Source organism: Candidozyma haemuli, assembly GCF_002926055.2.
Source record: "Candidozyma haemuli strain B11899 chromosome Unknown A_2014730914, whole genome shotgun sequence".
NCBI lineage: Eukaryota > Fungi > Ascomycota > Pichiomycetes > Serinales > Metschnikowiaceae > Candidozyma > Candidozyma haemuli.
This window is the reverse complement of record NW_020289906.1, coordinates 342,593-356,924: the sequence shown is the minus strand read 5'-3', so window position 1 is coordinate 356,924 and position 14,332 is coordinate 342,593. Positions and strand designations below refer to the sequence as shown.

The 14,332-nt window shown below is 44.9% G+C and overlaps 7 protein-coding genes across 7 annotated transcripts; 2 read left to right on the top strand and 5 right to left on the bottom strand. All coding sequences in view use genetic code 12, as the record gives it.

Annotated features, from left to right (window-relative positions):
* Window positions 1-429: 429 nt before the first annotated feature.
* On the bottom strand, window positions 430-1,527 carry CXQ85_000156 (uncharacterized protein; the record flags this gene model as incomplete). Its single annotated transcript, XM_025483914.1, has 1 exon — window positions 430-1,527. One exon carries the CDS (start codon window positions 1,525-1,527, stop codon window positions 430-432), a length of 1,098 nt encoding a protein of 365 aa, XP_025342129.1.
* Window positions 1,528-2,970: 1,443 nt separating this feature from the next.
* Window positions 2,971-3,414, bottom strand: COX4 (cytochrome c oxidase subunit IV; the record flags this gene model as incomplete). The annotated part of the gene is made up of 1 exon (XM_025483913.1): window positions 2,971-3,414. The coding sequence occupies one exon, from the start codon at window positions 3,412-3,414 to the stop codon at window positions 2,971-2,973; it is 444 nt and encodes a 147-aa protein (XP_025342128.1).
* Window positions 3,415-5,035: 1,621 nt separating this feature from the next.
* RPS26A (40S ribosomal protein eS26) lies at window positions 5,036-5,395 on the top strand (the record flags this gene model as incomplete). Its single annotated transcript, XM_025483912.1, has 1 exon — window positions 5,036-5,395. One exon carries the CDS (start codon window positions 5,036-5,038, stop codon window positions 5,393-5,395), a length of 360 nt encoding a protein of 119 aa, XP_025342127.1.
* Window positions 5,396-6,442: 1,047 nt separating this feature from the next.
* CDC55 (protein phosphatase 2A regulatory subunit) lies at window positions 6,443-7,978 on the top strand (the record flags this gene model as incomplete). Its single annotated transcript, XM_025483911.1, has 1 exon — window positions 6,443-7,978. One exon carries the CDS (start codon window positions 6,443-6,445, stop codon window positions 7,976-7,978), a length of 1,536 nt encoding a protein of 511 aa, XP_025342126.1.
* A 125-nt stretch (window positions 7,979-8,103) lies between these two features.
* Window positions 8,104-8,514, bottom strand: COX13 (cytochrome c oxidase subunit VIa; the record flags this gene model as incomplete). Its single annotated transcript, XM_025483910.1, has 1 exon — window positions 8,104-8,514. The coding sequence occupies one exon, from the start codon at window positions 8,512-8,514 to the stop codon at window positions 8,104-8,106; it is 411 nt and encodes a 136-aa protein (XP_025342125.1).
* A 550-nt stretch (window positions 8,515-9,064) lies between these two features.
* CXQ85_000151 (uncharacterized protein) lies at window positions 9,065-11,536 on the bottom strand (the record flags this gene model as incomplete). The annotated part of the gene is made up of 1 exon (XM_025483909.1): window positions 9,065-11,536. One exon carries the CDS (start codon window positions 11,534-11,536, stop codon window positions 9,065-9,067), a length of 2,472 nt encoding a protein of 823 aa, XP_025342124.1.
* A 1,266-nt stretch (window positions 11,537-12,802) lies between these two features.
* Window positions 12,803-14,203, bottom strand: CXQ85_000150 (arginyltransferase; the record flags this gene model as incomplete). The annotated part of the gene is made up of 1 exon (XM_025483908.1): window positions 12,803-14,203. One exon carries the CDS (start codon window positions 14,201-14,203, stop codon window positions 12,803-12,805), a length of 1,401 nt encoding a protein of 466 aa, XP_025342123.1.
* Window positions 14,204-14,332: the final 129 nt, after the last annotated feature.

Sequence of the window (14,332 nt, the reverse complement as noted above, 5' to 3'; positions counted from 1 at the left end):
TCGGCTCCTATTCGCTCAGTAGTAAGGCACTAGCAAGGGGATGCAAAGGGCTCAGAAAGATAAGCTTTGGCGACCTACCAAGGTGTTTGAAGAATATTTGATTTGATTGGGGGAATTGATCAAACAGCTTTTCCGATAAGCTTGTTCGTTCCAATGTTCTACCTTCGAAGCCTCTATCATATGTATGGCGAGTAAAGATAGCTGGAAGGCCAGCCTATGACATGAAACCAGTCAACAATATAGACAAAGGTTGTTTGCATTCTAGAAACGCTACATGCCAGAATACCAGGGCTTTGGAATTATCTATACATACTTGCGCTCATTATTTTGCAGCCATTAATCACCGATTCACGTCTTCTCAATATGAAAGCCCCTTTAAAAATACACCCCTAAATTACCTTCCCGGTTTCCTTACTCCAAAATCCTCCTCTAGTTCACCTTGCTGATTCCCTCACCTCCTTCCAACAATACATTTTCAATGTTCTTCATGGCCATGACTGCTGTGTAGTCGTAGTTCTCCTTGGTAGAAGCACCAATGTGTGGAGTCAAGACGACGTCATGACGGTTGTAGAGCTCTGGATTCACCAGAGGCTCGTTTTCGAACACATCAAGGCCAGCAAACAACACCTTACCTTGCTTAAGACCATCAACCAAAGCCTGTTCATCAATGACTGGGCCTCTTCCGATGTTGATGATACGGAATGGCTTGGAAATGGCATCAATGACTTCAGCGTTAATCATGTGGAAGGTCTCTGGAGTACCGGGACATGCAATGACCACAAGATCAGCGTGGTCTCTAGCGTCAAGAAGAGTTTTGTGGTAATGAACAGGGAAACCAAGCTTCTCTTCCTCCTCCTTTGGAAGAGGGTTTCTCTTGACGTAATGGATGTTCATACCGACATTAGCCAAGTACTGTGCAATTGTCTGGCCAATGTTACCGAAACCAACAATCACAGCATTGTGACCGTTTGGACTCAAACATGGTCTTCCACCAGCATAATGACCGAAAGAGTAGCCATGAACAGCATCAAGGTGGCACTTACCCTTGACCGAATCGAACTTGTTGGAGTCAAGAAGCTTTCTCAACTTCACAGTATGGTTGATATCAGAAGTGAAGGATGTAGTGAAAGCCGGGAAGTTTCTAAAAGCACACAATGCATTGTACAAGACCAATTCAGCAACCGGCTTGGAAGCACCGTCAGAGGGCACGTTGGTCAAGATGATACCCTTTTCGGCCATTCTGGCGCCGTTGTATGGTTCGAAACCAACAGAACAGATGGACACCACACGCAACGACTTAGGAGCACCTTCCAAGATGTCGCCAGTGAACCCACCAAGAGGCACAAAGCCCAACCATGCACCATAGATAGCCTGGACATCGTTGAACTTATTTCTAAAGTCCTTGATCAACTGTTCCTTGTTATCTGGTAACTCATAGAACACAGGCTCCACCTTCTTGACAAACTGAGCGTACTCGGGCAAATCCTTATTCAAGTCACCAATGAAAAGCACCTTTGGTTTGGTCATGACTAGGTTGTTTCAGATGTTTTAAAAAAATTTCCAATCCACTGGAAAATGGAATTCGGTTAATCTATATAGGAAGCGGTACACTGCGATGCGGCACTTTGCCTCGCCATAGTGGAATTACACCAAACAGCCATCCAGAAAAGGACCCCAGCATTTTGGACAATTTCAAAACCACAACAAAAGCCGTTCACGTCTTTCGAGTTCCAACCCTTCCTTCCTCCTTCTCACCGTCATCCCTTCTTGTGATCTCTAGATGTCTTTCGTTAATCTGGAGATGCCGCACATCGACACTATATAAAATGCCGCACATCCATGGCCACCATGGTTGTTCCTAAAAGCTGAAGGAGGAGGCGACGGATCGGCGTCAGTAGACTTTCTCGAATGGGATAGCCGCTGTGGAGATGAAACTGGGGAGCCACGCTTTGTGAGCAAATTTTGGACCTGAAAAGGGATCAAATGGGCCATTTGGGTGTGAGTGGTTGCAAAAAAGTGTGGGACTTCTCACAAAAGCTTGTAGAGATCTGCCTAGATAAGGACTGCTACGCGAGACTTTTTCAGTAAGATGCCTATTAATATTAGTTGACTAACTGGGGATTATTATTAAGGTGGAGTTTTAGAGGTTGCTTTTATTTTTATGGTATATTTTATGATTTAGGTTTACTGGTGATCCGGAGAAACAGGTTGATAGTGACGAACGGTTCATTTTTGTGACAGTTTCACACCGATAGTGGTTTCAGCATATAGACCGCACTGAAGACCAAGTAGGACCAGGCAGCTACAGGTAGCACCAGGAAGGGCCAGGATGTTTCGTATTTCAAGAATACTCTAACTCAATGTATTATGTAGAGGTATGACTTTTTGGGGTGTTTCTGGCTAAGGGCCGTAGATGGTGGTCAGAATGGGACATGGTAGTTGAATTGACTGGCTCTATGGATCATACAATGTCAAACCTAATTAAACTTGAGAAGTTTTGCAATTAATTCTGTGGTTACTTAGGGTCAATTTTTTATAGTCCTGGTGTGGTCAACCATTACCATTGCCAGCTATTACCATTTGACAATAACCGGATACTCTTAGTAATTTCTACTATTGTTCGGTAGTTCTTCACTTGTATGGTGGTTTGACAAAAAGGCGTACTCATGGTAGTTTGTATGAATTGTTGATAATTCCAACAGATAATTGCAGTGTTTAATCAGTACGAGCTAACTACCCAATGAAAGTCCTTCTCTTACTATTGTCTCTTCCCTTGGCCCGTGGAGCCATTTCAATATCCTACATTACATGGCAGAAAGCGCCGCCATATCTCTAATCGTCTTTTGTCGTGTATGAAACACCAAGGAGAGCTTACGCTTCTCCCCGGTTGTGTATGCCTAATTACCAATGGCAGAGCCTAGAATATAAATGCCATGTCGTCTGTCTAGCAGTCTGTGAAAAGCAGATAGTTTAGTGGTGGGAGTGGCCGGGCTCACCCAAGTACTTGGCAGCGTACACCGTACCACAGTGCCAGCATCTGGCTGGCTCTTCACCTTCGACCTTCATCCAGTAGGCCTTGTGGTCCTCGCCGTTCTTACCTCTGCAGCCGACGTAACGGTAGCCAATGTAGGTTGGCACCAAGAAGGGGTCGGCCAAAGTACCCTTACCTTCCTTAATTGGCTTCTCCATGTCGAAAACGTCAATACCTTCTTCCTTACCCAAGATTTCATATCTCTCCAAACCGGTGGCCTGGTCAATGTCAGTTGGGATGGTACCTGGCTTGGCACCTGGACCAATCAAGGAAGCGTCTGGACCGGTAACATCGTAGATAGTCTTAGCAGTAACCTGCTTCTGGTTCTCCTGGACCTTAGGGGTCTGGAAGAGTATTCTAGAAGTGGTCAAGCCTCTAACCATCATTCTGTTTGGCTGGGCGAGTGAACGAGCAAATGTGCGGGAAAGCCTGGTTGTTAGTATACATCGAAAGAGTCGGGAACGTCCCTGGAAGTGATATAAGTTCCTTAGTTGGCCCTAACATTGTGGATTGCTCGTCAAATGGGAGAATTCCATGTACTTATCAATTCAGTTAAGTATTTTGCTCATTGTCTCAGATGAGATAAGATTGGCGAAGGAGGGGCAATGACGGCGATGATTCTGAACTCAGGGAACACTAATAGGGCGTGAATTGGTTGAACATACATTTTGGTGGGAATATTGAGGTAAGGAGGAGGGTTTCTCTAGCGTTTAAACCCAAATGAGGTGGTGATGTTTTCGAAAAAATCAGCTAACTGGCGAGGCATAGAAAGGAAGACGCTTCATTGGCTCCTGGTCACGTGCAAAAGAAGCACGTGCACCTACAGAATCAGACGGTTTCCCAGCCCCACAGTTATCAAGCAGAGGTAATGATAGGCCAAAGGTGGGCTAACCAGCTGTTTAAAGAGGGTGTATTAAAGAATTTTTAGAAAACAGCACAATCAATGGAAGTACAGTTGGTGTCTCTCATTGGCGCGATTGATGATCGAGATAAGGCTGAAACACAGGGAGTGTCTGTCCAGAAACAACATGAAAATGGCATCAAGAAAGAAAGAGAATCTCTCAAAGTCTCTTTAAAATGTCTTACTCTTCATAATTTGATGGCTTGAACTAGAGATAATGTGGTTATGTGAATAGCCTATGGCTGCGAAAGACCATCCCTTCGCACCTACTACTGTCAGTACAGCCAATGACACTCTCTTCAGAAGTAACACAATACTAAGAAGAAGAGGAGGTCAAAAACAGGCCATACTGGGGAAATAGAAGATTTCTGTGGCTTGTTAGAAAAAATAAAAGTAGAATATATTGTCAAGTTGTAGACGACTATATTTTCATGCTTGTGCAATATTTCACGTCAACTGTAAACCACAGTGGTACATTTTGAAGAAATGGTGGAACCAATAATCTGCTTTTATGAAACTTGAAAACCATCTATCATATCAAAACCAGATATCCAAAACCACTACCAACATAATAAGCTCAAGCTGTAACACAAGGGCGCCACAGCTTGCACAGCTTGAGTCTATCCCTGGAAGAGAAGCCAATCCCTGGACCATGTTTCTAGGGCTTAAGCCCTCTACACGTGACGCACCTTCTCAGCGCACCCCGTCGCGCCCATACAAGCCGCCAAAAACCCCGTACCCCCAGTCTTGTGTGGGCCTGCACTCCGTTGCTCGCACAGAGTCTCTAAAAATTTTCCAAACCTATTATTCCTATTTTCCTTACCAACACACAAGGTATGTTCAGACCGACTAAAAAAGCCCAAAGGAATCGAGTTGAAGAAGCTTAGAAATGCTTGCTACCATCGTTGCATAATACCCCCTAATTAAGATGAATGACCGACATGGCCATGCGTCGAAAGAACGCTGAAATCCGAACCCCGACACATCTCCCTAGTCATGCTCCACCCCGATATATAAATGTCCAGAATTTGCATCAAAGTGCTTCTTTTTTTCCCTTTTCCTTTAGGAATCCATATCTTCAAACACATTACTAACAACCCAAGATGCCAAAGAAGAGAGCTTCCAACGGTAGAAACAAGAAGGGCAGAGGTCACGTCAAGCCAGTCAGATGTTTGAACTGTGCTAGATGTGTGCCAAAGGACAAGGCCATCAAGAGAGTCACCATCAGAAACATGGTTGAGGCTGCTGCCGTGAGAGACTTGTCTGAGGCCTCCGTCTACCAGGAGTACGCCTTGCCAAAGTTGTACAACAAGTTGCACTACTGTGTCTCCTGTGCCATTCACGCCAGAATCGTCAGAGTCAGATCTAGATCCGACAGAAGAATCAGAACTCCTCCACAGAGAAAGAGATTCTCCGCCGACAGAAAGGTCTCTCCTGCCGACGCTGCCAAGAAGGCCGCCTAAACATCATGAATAGCAGTAATCATACATAAATATTAACCGAAGATTTATTGTAGGCGTAGATGAAGAGCCTGAGCCAGGCCAGGTAACACCTGTTGAACAGTACCAGATCTGGAACCAGATCTACGACCACCAGCTAACCTACTGGACATTGCTACAATTCAAACCCTAGAGATCCTCAACCAGTCCATCCTAGTGAACAACTGTCGTGACTGGTGGTTTCGGTAAAAGTTTGTTCGGAAGTGATGCCCTTTCACGTCACGTCAAACCGAACAAGCCATGATGTCATAACCGACACTTCCGAACAAACAATCCAGAGAAAGTATTATACCAATACAAAACAACCCCATTACTCAAACCATCCCTCCATGTTTCAAAAGTGAATGTTCTTCAATACTACTAGCCTCTCAGGCTCATCTACAGCTTATTGGACATGCACAGTAGCACATGGAGTGGTGCCGATCCATTCCACGCTAAAATCCCGCAAAACACGTAGTGAAAAATCTAAAACCACTGCCAACATCACTGAACTTTCAGCATTCACATGAACTACCTAAATTACCAAAATCATCCCGTTTTACCCATTTTGACGACGGGCTGAACGGCCTGACGTAAGCTGGTGTACGGGTCTTTTCCCAGAGAACAAAGCGAAAGTGTTGCAATTTTTTTTTTTTTTTTTTTTATTTTATTTTTCTGTCCTGCCCTCACTCTCTGCTAATATAGCGGCATCAGTTTCGTTTGCGAACACCACCCTTTTTTTCCTTGTACCCCCCACACACTTAACCAATTGCAATTAGCAGCCCACCAGAAAAACGTGCCAACATCGATTCCTCTTGACCAACAGTTTGATCAAAGCACGTCCCTACCAGAAAAGCTGTCCAATCGCATTGCCCCTGACATCTCACATACGGTTCCAGAGCTTGTCTGATCTGGCGCAATCTCCCCCAAAATCCTACACAAGCTATAGAGGGAAAGCGAAGCGAAAGCAAGAAGCACTAGGTGCCCACATATCCTTACAGTTAGAGCAGCATAAACGAGGATTCTGTAGCGATGGACCACAATTGGAAGTTTTCCCAATGCTTCGGCGATAAGGGAGATATTGAGAACATCACGGAAGCTGACATCATCTCGACAGTTGAGTTCGACAGCACGGGCACTTTTTTGGCCACTGGTGACAAAGGTGGCCGTGTGGTGTTGTTTGAGAGAAACGGCAATAAGAAGAATAGCTGTGAGTACAAGTTCTTTACCGAGTTCCAGAGTCACGATGCCGAGTTCGACTACCTCAAGTCGTTGGAGGTGGAAGAGAAGATCAATAAGATTCAGTGGTTACGTTCGCTGAATAACCTGTTGTATCTCTTGTCGACAAACGACAAGACCATCAAGTTGTGGAAGATTATGGAGAGGCAAGTGAGACTTGTCAGCGAGAACAACTTGAACGGAATGGACCATTTGCCTTCGGGTAAGACCAACGTGGGTGACTTGAAGTTGCCCAAGATGACTTTCCACGATAAGTTAATCCTGGCCCAGCCGAAAAAAATCTACTCCAACGCTCATGCTTACCATATCAACTCCATCTCCGTCAACTCCGACCAAGAGACATACCTATCGCTGGACGACTTGCGCATCAACTTGTGGAACTTGGATATCTCTGATCAATCCTTTAACATTGTCGATATCAAGCCCACTAATATGGAGGAGCTCACTGAGGTGATCACCTCTGCGGAGTTTCATCCTCAGCATTGCAACTTATTCATGTATTCCCTGTCCAAAGGCACCATCAAGTTGCTGGATATGAGATCCAATTCCTTGTGTGACACTCACGCAAAGATCTTTGAGGAATACTTGGACCCGGCGTCGCATAATTTCTTCACCGAGATCACTTCATCTATCCTGGACGTTAAATTCTCCCAGGACGGTCGTTACATTGTCTCCAGAGATTACATGACTGTGAAGCTCTGGGATTTGGCCATGGAAAGAAAGCCCGTGGCCACGATTAATGTTCACGAACACTTGAGAGACCGTTTATGTGATACCTATGAAAATGATGCCATCTTTGATAAGTTTGAGGTTCAGTTCGGCGGAGACAACCGTTCCGTCATGACAGGCTCCTACAACAACAACTTCATGATATATCCTAATGCTGTCAATTCTAGTAACTCTACACTCAATTCCAATAAGCAAGGATTGGATTTGTCGCTGTTCTCGCTCAAGAAGGGAGGCCAAAGAGGAAGCGACGACGAGGACAAGAATGGAGCGCAAAACAATGATGACGATGACGATGATGATTCCGAAGAAGATGCCAAACTCTTTGCTCCTCCTGGCCAGGGCTTCCCACAGTCGCCAAAACCTGGCGATGATGAGCAGGAGGAGATTATCTTGCAGGCCGACAAGTCTGCGTTCAAGTCAAAGAAGTCAGGCCAAGAAGGAACTACACGTCGTCGCATGATGAGCGGAGTCGGTAGTGGAGGAGTGGATAACGACTACATTGACTTCAAAAAGAGCATTTTACATTTGTCGTGGCATCCACAGGAAAACCTGGTTGCCATTGCAGCCACGAATAATCTTTACATTTTCTCGACATTGTGATGCAGAGGTCGAAGAGAAGTTACGACATGAACATGATGACTATTTTGATGTACATTTAAAGTAGCTATTATCTAGAGAGTAGAACACGATAACATGCATGCAGAAGGTTGATAGCGAAGGAAGAATCACTCCTCAATGTGTCTGTTGACGTCCGAGTTCCAGAACAAGGTCTTGTCACCGTCACCCCAGAAGAACTTCTTGGCTCTCAAGTTCTGGTACTCGTACTGAGTAGGCCATTCCTCGTCAGACATGTGTCTCAAGTGGTCTCTGTGTTCGCTGTGCTTCAATTCAATACGGGTAACTGGAATAGCAGTCAAAAGAATAGCTGGAAGAGCAACGAAGTAGGTGATCTTGGTCCACAACTTGGTGACACTCTCAGAGTGGTGAACCTTCTCAGCGTATTCCTTCTTGAAGGCATCGCCAGCAGCCTTGTTTGGGGTGTAAGCGTTCTCCTTGATGAACTTGGACACGTGGCCGTGACCGTGGCCGTGGGAGTTAAATCTCTTGGAGTTAAGGTTAGCCAATCTCTTGAACATTGTTGAATATGTGTTGTAACGATAGGAAGCTTTGATATTTAAAACTGAGAATTTTGGAGCGTTCGCGCACAGTGTGATTGGTGGGAAATCAGTCCAGCGGTCACGTGCAGACATTCGAATATCAGGCCATTCAATAAGCAGCAATGGTAAAATGAAAAACTGGGGCAATAAAGATAAGCATGAAGGAGGTAGTTCCTTGATGAGATTGTGGAGAGACTACTTGATTTGTAAATGAAAGTATGTTTGTTTTGGTGTTGGTCAAGTGAGTAAGTCACTGTCGAGCCTTTGGACGAGCAGAAACCTCCCACTGACAAAATGGTAATGCAAAAAATTTTCAGACTTTTGTATGTTTATAAATAAAATGAGTGTGTTTTGATCAATTGGTTCTTCCAACTGATCCGTACCCTTTTTTGTGGTCTGGCTATGTTGATTGCCATGACCATAAATGGCTGCGAAAATGGCTGCGAAAAATGGCTGCGAAAAATGGCTGCGAAATCCATTCTGCTATCCATGCTTTGTCAAATCCGTATTCATGAGGCCATTAAATATTCTATGCATCCATGTTTCTTGGTCTTTCAGGTGCTGAACCAACAGGTTGGAACTTTACGGCAGGGGCGGGACTCCCGTCATCTTGGTTAACCGGTTCTGGCTCTGGGTCATAGTCCACCTCTTCGGCGCTTAACGAAACACCCTTTCTGAAGGAAAACATCTCTTGGGCTAACTCATTTACTTTCTCATCAAAAGAAAAATTCTCCTTGACTCTCCTGAATTTAGTGTAGTCCCTCCTGAATGACGAGAACTGGTGTACTAATTGCTCGTTCTCGAGTAACAATTGATCAGTAGGTTTGTTCTTGAGAAGCTGCTTCATCTCTTTTTCATGGAGGGAAGTGACATCTCTGGTAGCCAAGTATTCTACCAAAAGGGGTTTCTCACGAGCCATGAACTCCAAGTAGTCTTCATCAGACATAGAATACACGGCCATTTTATCAATGCTACTCACAGCCTTCGACTTATCCGTTCCAAGCTCAAGGATAGGCTCAAAGTCTTTTCCCTTCCCAGTGACAAAATCATTGACCTTGTCCAGAGGATACCAGACCCTCAACCGTGGGAGAAATACGTATCGCTTGTACCTTTGTTCGAATAGCCCACCTGCGTTATACTCACGCTGTAACATTAGCATAAAGTCATTCGGCACGTATGCTGGAACGCCCTCCACGTATGTAAGCTTCATTGGTGATAAGTCGTGAAGCCATGCAAAATGCTTATTCCGACAATTGTATACTTGAAGGTAGTTGTTTCTGAGCACCTCAAGCTCATCCATGGACCGATCCGGATTTACCCTTTTGAGACCCTTTGGTAAATCTCTATCATACTCTTTTGGTGCAATAGTGTTTGATATAGAAAGACCTGTTATGTCAATGTAAAGTCCCGTATCCATATCAATGAACCTGCCATCGATATTATTACGACCATTACCATACTCCCGCAGTGAGATCCACGTTCCAATATCAATGAAGTACCGCCCAGTCTTGATCTCTCCGTTAACGTCAGTGCCAAAATCCACAATAACGGATTGGTTGAAATCACGGGCGAGTCTATGGAGGTCTTTAATCGGCATTTGGACGTCCACATCAGCATCCCATGGGAAGTTAATACCGTTCCAGTACCATGAAAGTAAAGTACCATGTGCAACCCAGCTATTTAAGTGCTGAGCATTAATAAACCGAAGCCAGGCCAGTGTGAGGCTATGCAATGAAGGGGCCTGTAGTTCGGTGAAGTTGATGATCTCTTTGTAGAACCTCCAGTCGTAGTGGCTGCCCCAAGCCCAATTGGTGGACGACTTGTGAAGCTCAGCTTCGTATAGATACTTCGTTGGTTCAGTCTCACTCAAAGATAAGTTTAAACTGAGGAAGTAGTTATGCTCGTGTGTGGTGAGGTTGTTTCTCGATTGAAGCTCTTTTAGTTTGACTCTCGAATCTTCAATGAAGTCTTCATGATGAAGCTCTATGTTGGGAGCGTACATGTCGCTGCCTTCGTTGGTATAATAGGATTCGAGCTGGCGAAGCTCGTCCCGAAGGTTGACAGTATCGACTCTATTAGCAACTGATTTAGCCAAATCAGATTGCAGTAACCGCACGCGACTACCAACCTCTCGATTGACCCCTAGCCTAAGAGATCTCAGACGGCCTGATGGATGGGGTAATAGAAGAATGACAGATAAAGGTTTATCCATAAAATCATTAAGATAAGATGCTGCCTCGAACTTCTTCAGCGTATGAGGCGTTCTGCCTCCGTACTTGTCAACATGAAAACCAGTCCTTAGAGGCGACTGCAAAATCTCCCTGAACCCCGCCTTTTTCTGAGCATTGTGAATGATATTCTCGTGGTAAAGAAATGCAATTTCGGAATCATCAAGGCACCAATGTGGAGACGTTTTTTCTGGATTAGGGTTTTTCCTGGTTTTACGTGGCGTCTTACCGAACATCTTACACGACTGTCTGTTCTCCCCAAAAGACATAAAATGAGGGTACAACAGTGATAAATCCGTCCAATCAGCCCAATGAAACACTGGAATGTTATATTCAAAAGATGCTGGTGTCCTTCCTTCTGTTTCTTTTAGAAGGTGGTTATACTCATTAAGGATCATCCCTAACGTCAAGCGAGGCTCGAAGGGCATCAAAAGAGGGTTCTCCGAGTCTCCTTTAAGAAATTCAGGCAACTTCACTTCCATATTATCCGCTCCAAATGCTGAGCTGTTGGTGGAAAACGCAGCAAGCCGAGCCTCCTGGCTACCACTCTCACCTTGATCCCTCAAGTAGTCACCAAACACCTTATCTGCCCATGCATCAAAGGGAAAAGAATCGCCCTCTTTGAAAAGTAACGCATAATCATAAAGGCTGTTTGTGATACTTTGCAACGGTAAGAGTTTCTCTGAGCCCTTAGCGCTTAGTAGTGAAAATACCACAAGATGTAGCGCAATAACAGCTATGGCTAGGTATTGGCAGCGGCGCCTGCGGATCATTATTGTGGTGAAACGTGGAATGATCGTGTGATATAATATGTGGATCGAATTTTCCGGATCACCGTGTTTTAAATAAAAAAAGGCACAGAGGCTGTGGCCGAGAAAAGTGTTAGGCTGAGACGGACGGTTATCTATTCTCTGCCGAACTGGCCGGCAGAGAGACCTGTCAAGCCGAGAGAAAACATAGCGCGCGCGTGAGATTTTCCCATTATAGACGGTGCAGAAATCCAGGTACGACCAGGGGGAGCCTTTTTGAACAAAGAAGAACGGCATATATAGCCTTTTTCTCCTCGAGGCCCAACGAGGCTCCGGTGTTTCGTGTGCACCTTGGATAGTCTTTTGGGGGGAACAAGGCTGTGTAACACTGCACTTGTAACGAGCAGCGTTCACAATCACCTAAGCCCATCGCACAAAAGCGTGGGTACCTAAGAAGGGTACCCACATTGTGTCACACGAGTGAATGAAGAAATGTAATGTGTCAGAGACAGGTGTGTCGCGTAAACCTACAAATGGTCGACATACCAACAGGTTCTAAGTGTCACTACTTCGTAAAAACACGAAGTGAGTAACTTGTCAGACAGCCACTCGCACCCACCCTAAGCCACGTCTCCCGAAGAAGCGTGTGGCAAAGGGTCAAGATCATCGCTCCTTTCAGCACTGTTGACTAGGTCGCTAGTGGCGAATGAAAGGCAAACAAAATGTAGATGACCAGACCGCAAAGGATCGTGGACAAGCTAAATGAGTTCTCACTTTGAGGGCACGAGGGTATCTACCTCATCAACCAAGTTGGATTCAGTGGCTCTTTAGAAGAGTCATTGTGGGACGTGACCTATAGAAATGATCCTATGAAGTACGTCGACAGAGAAAAAAAAAAAAAAACTTCCAAAGGTGTGGGAATCGAGATGCTTATATAGTGCGCTCCGCGATGCCTTTGCCGGGTAACACATCGCTTAGGGAAGAATAACGGCGTCGAGATGCAGAACTAGCGTCTGGCAAAGATGGGTAGGGCCCTGGAGCAAAACATAAGTTCTCAAAGAATTGCTATTAGATAGAAGTAGTCTTCTATTTCTTGCTTTGGATTCCTTAATTCTTTTTGTTTATTCTTTTTAATGTAGTATAGACTCTAGTATCTACTTATTCTTAATGGCTGCAAATTGTGACGCGCTGATTTATTCTATGGAGTTGTACTTAACTGTAGTTATTTGGGTCTAACTTACTCCAGGGGTTGCTCTTTCGGCTCTCTTATGCTTCTGTATGCTCAAGGGCTCACACGATGAGAATTGTTTCCTTGAGTCTTTGGAGACCGAATAGCCTGATAAAGTCTACCACATAGCTCTTAATCGTTGGAGTGAGATCGCTGAATTCGAATGAGCCCCACCGTCCCATAGTCATTACGAAAAGAGTCACCTCGAGATCTGGAACAGAATCGATAGTCTTTTGGAGAATCGGCATTGGTAATGCACCCGGCAATACATGTGGGAGCTCGAAGTCATCCACATCGTGGGTAGTCTTTATAGATCGCAGTATCTGATCTGCTTTGTCGTAAACTTCGTCCTTTCCGTAAAGCTCCTGGCTGATATCTGTCACAGAACCCTGCCAACGCTGTCTGTCCTTCTCAAGTGACAACGAAGGCTCCTCGTTGGTGGTAGCGCTTTCACCAAGAGTGAAGTAGGTGTCTTCTGCCATGAGTGGTCTTGCCTTTTCGAGATCTATCCACGCCCCATTCAGCAAGTCTAGCACCTCCCCACCAAACTTAGCCTTGTATCTCATCTTTGGGCAATCATCAATGTAGTAACCCAAGTAGTAGTACCCAAGACCCAATTCCTTGCACATCTGGATTTCTCGGATGCCTGAGAGGGTTCCCAAAGACATATGTGCATAGTCTGGATCCCAAATGAAGTAAATCGAGGATAAACCCGTCGGAAGGAAATCCAATATAGAGATAGCAATAAGCTTATCATCGAGGTAATAGCATTCATGGGTAGGGCCGATTCTCTTTTTATGAGGAGTAGAATCCTTACCCCAATTGGCGATCCAGTTATTTAACCTGTCCCAGTCTGCTGGTTTGCCTGCTACTTCCACTTCTGGGAAAGGAGTTTCACATAAAAAGCGCTTGAACTGCTTGGGGGTCACCTCAGCAGGATTATCATTGTGTACTTCGATCTGATACTTCTTATAGAGCTCGTACTTCTCCTTCGAATACCCAGATGGCTCAAAGCGGGTGTGAAAGCGAGTGGATTTCTTCTCGGCTTCAATAAGAGAAGATAACTCAAACTTTGACTTCGTCTTTGATTCACATCCAATGGCCCTTTTGAACCGATTCACAACTTGTCTATGTTCCTTCGTGATCTTCAAGTGATCCATGTCTGTCCTGATAGTGTATGCTCGGCAGCATCCTCGAAGCATATCTCCAGTATACATGAAAGTACCCGACCTTCTAAATCCTCTATTAATGAAATCATCGTATTGCTGGCATGTCATCTGTTCCACCTGGCATCCAATCGTGATGTGAGTTGATTCATCTGGTGCATCTGCATTCTCAGGGAAAGACTTAAGGCCGCCGCTTCTTTCTTTCTTACAATCACAGTATCCACATGAAGAGCTATCCAAATAATGAAGCCTTGACGCAATTAGTGCTTTGGTGGGATCTGGCAGGGAAGAGGCCATTAGCAGGTGTGATTCATTATGCGAGCGTACTCTGGGGAAGCTGTATCAGTATACAGATACAAGATGAAGAAGACACAACGAGCTACGAAAGAAGGCGGAAACAAAAATTCCACTTGAACCACGTTATTT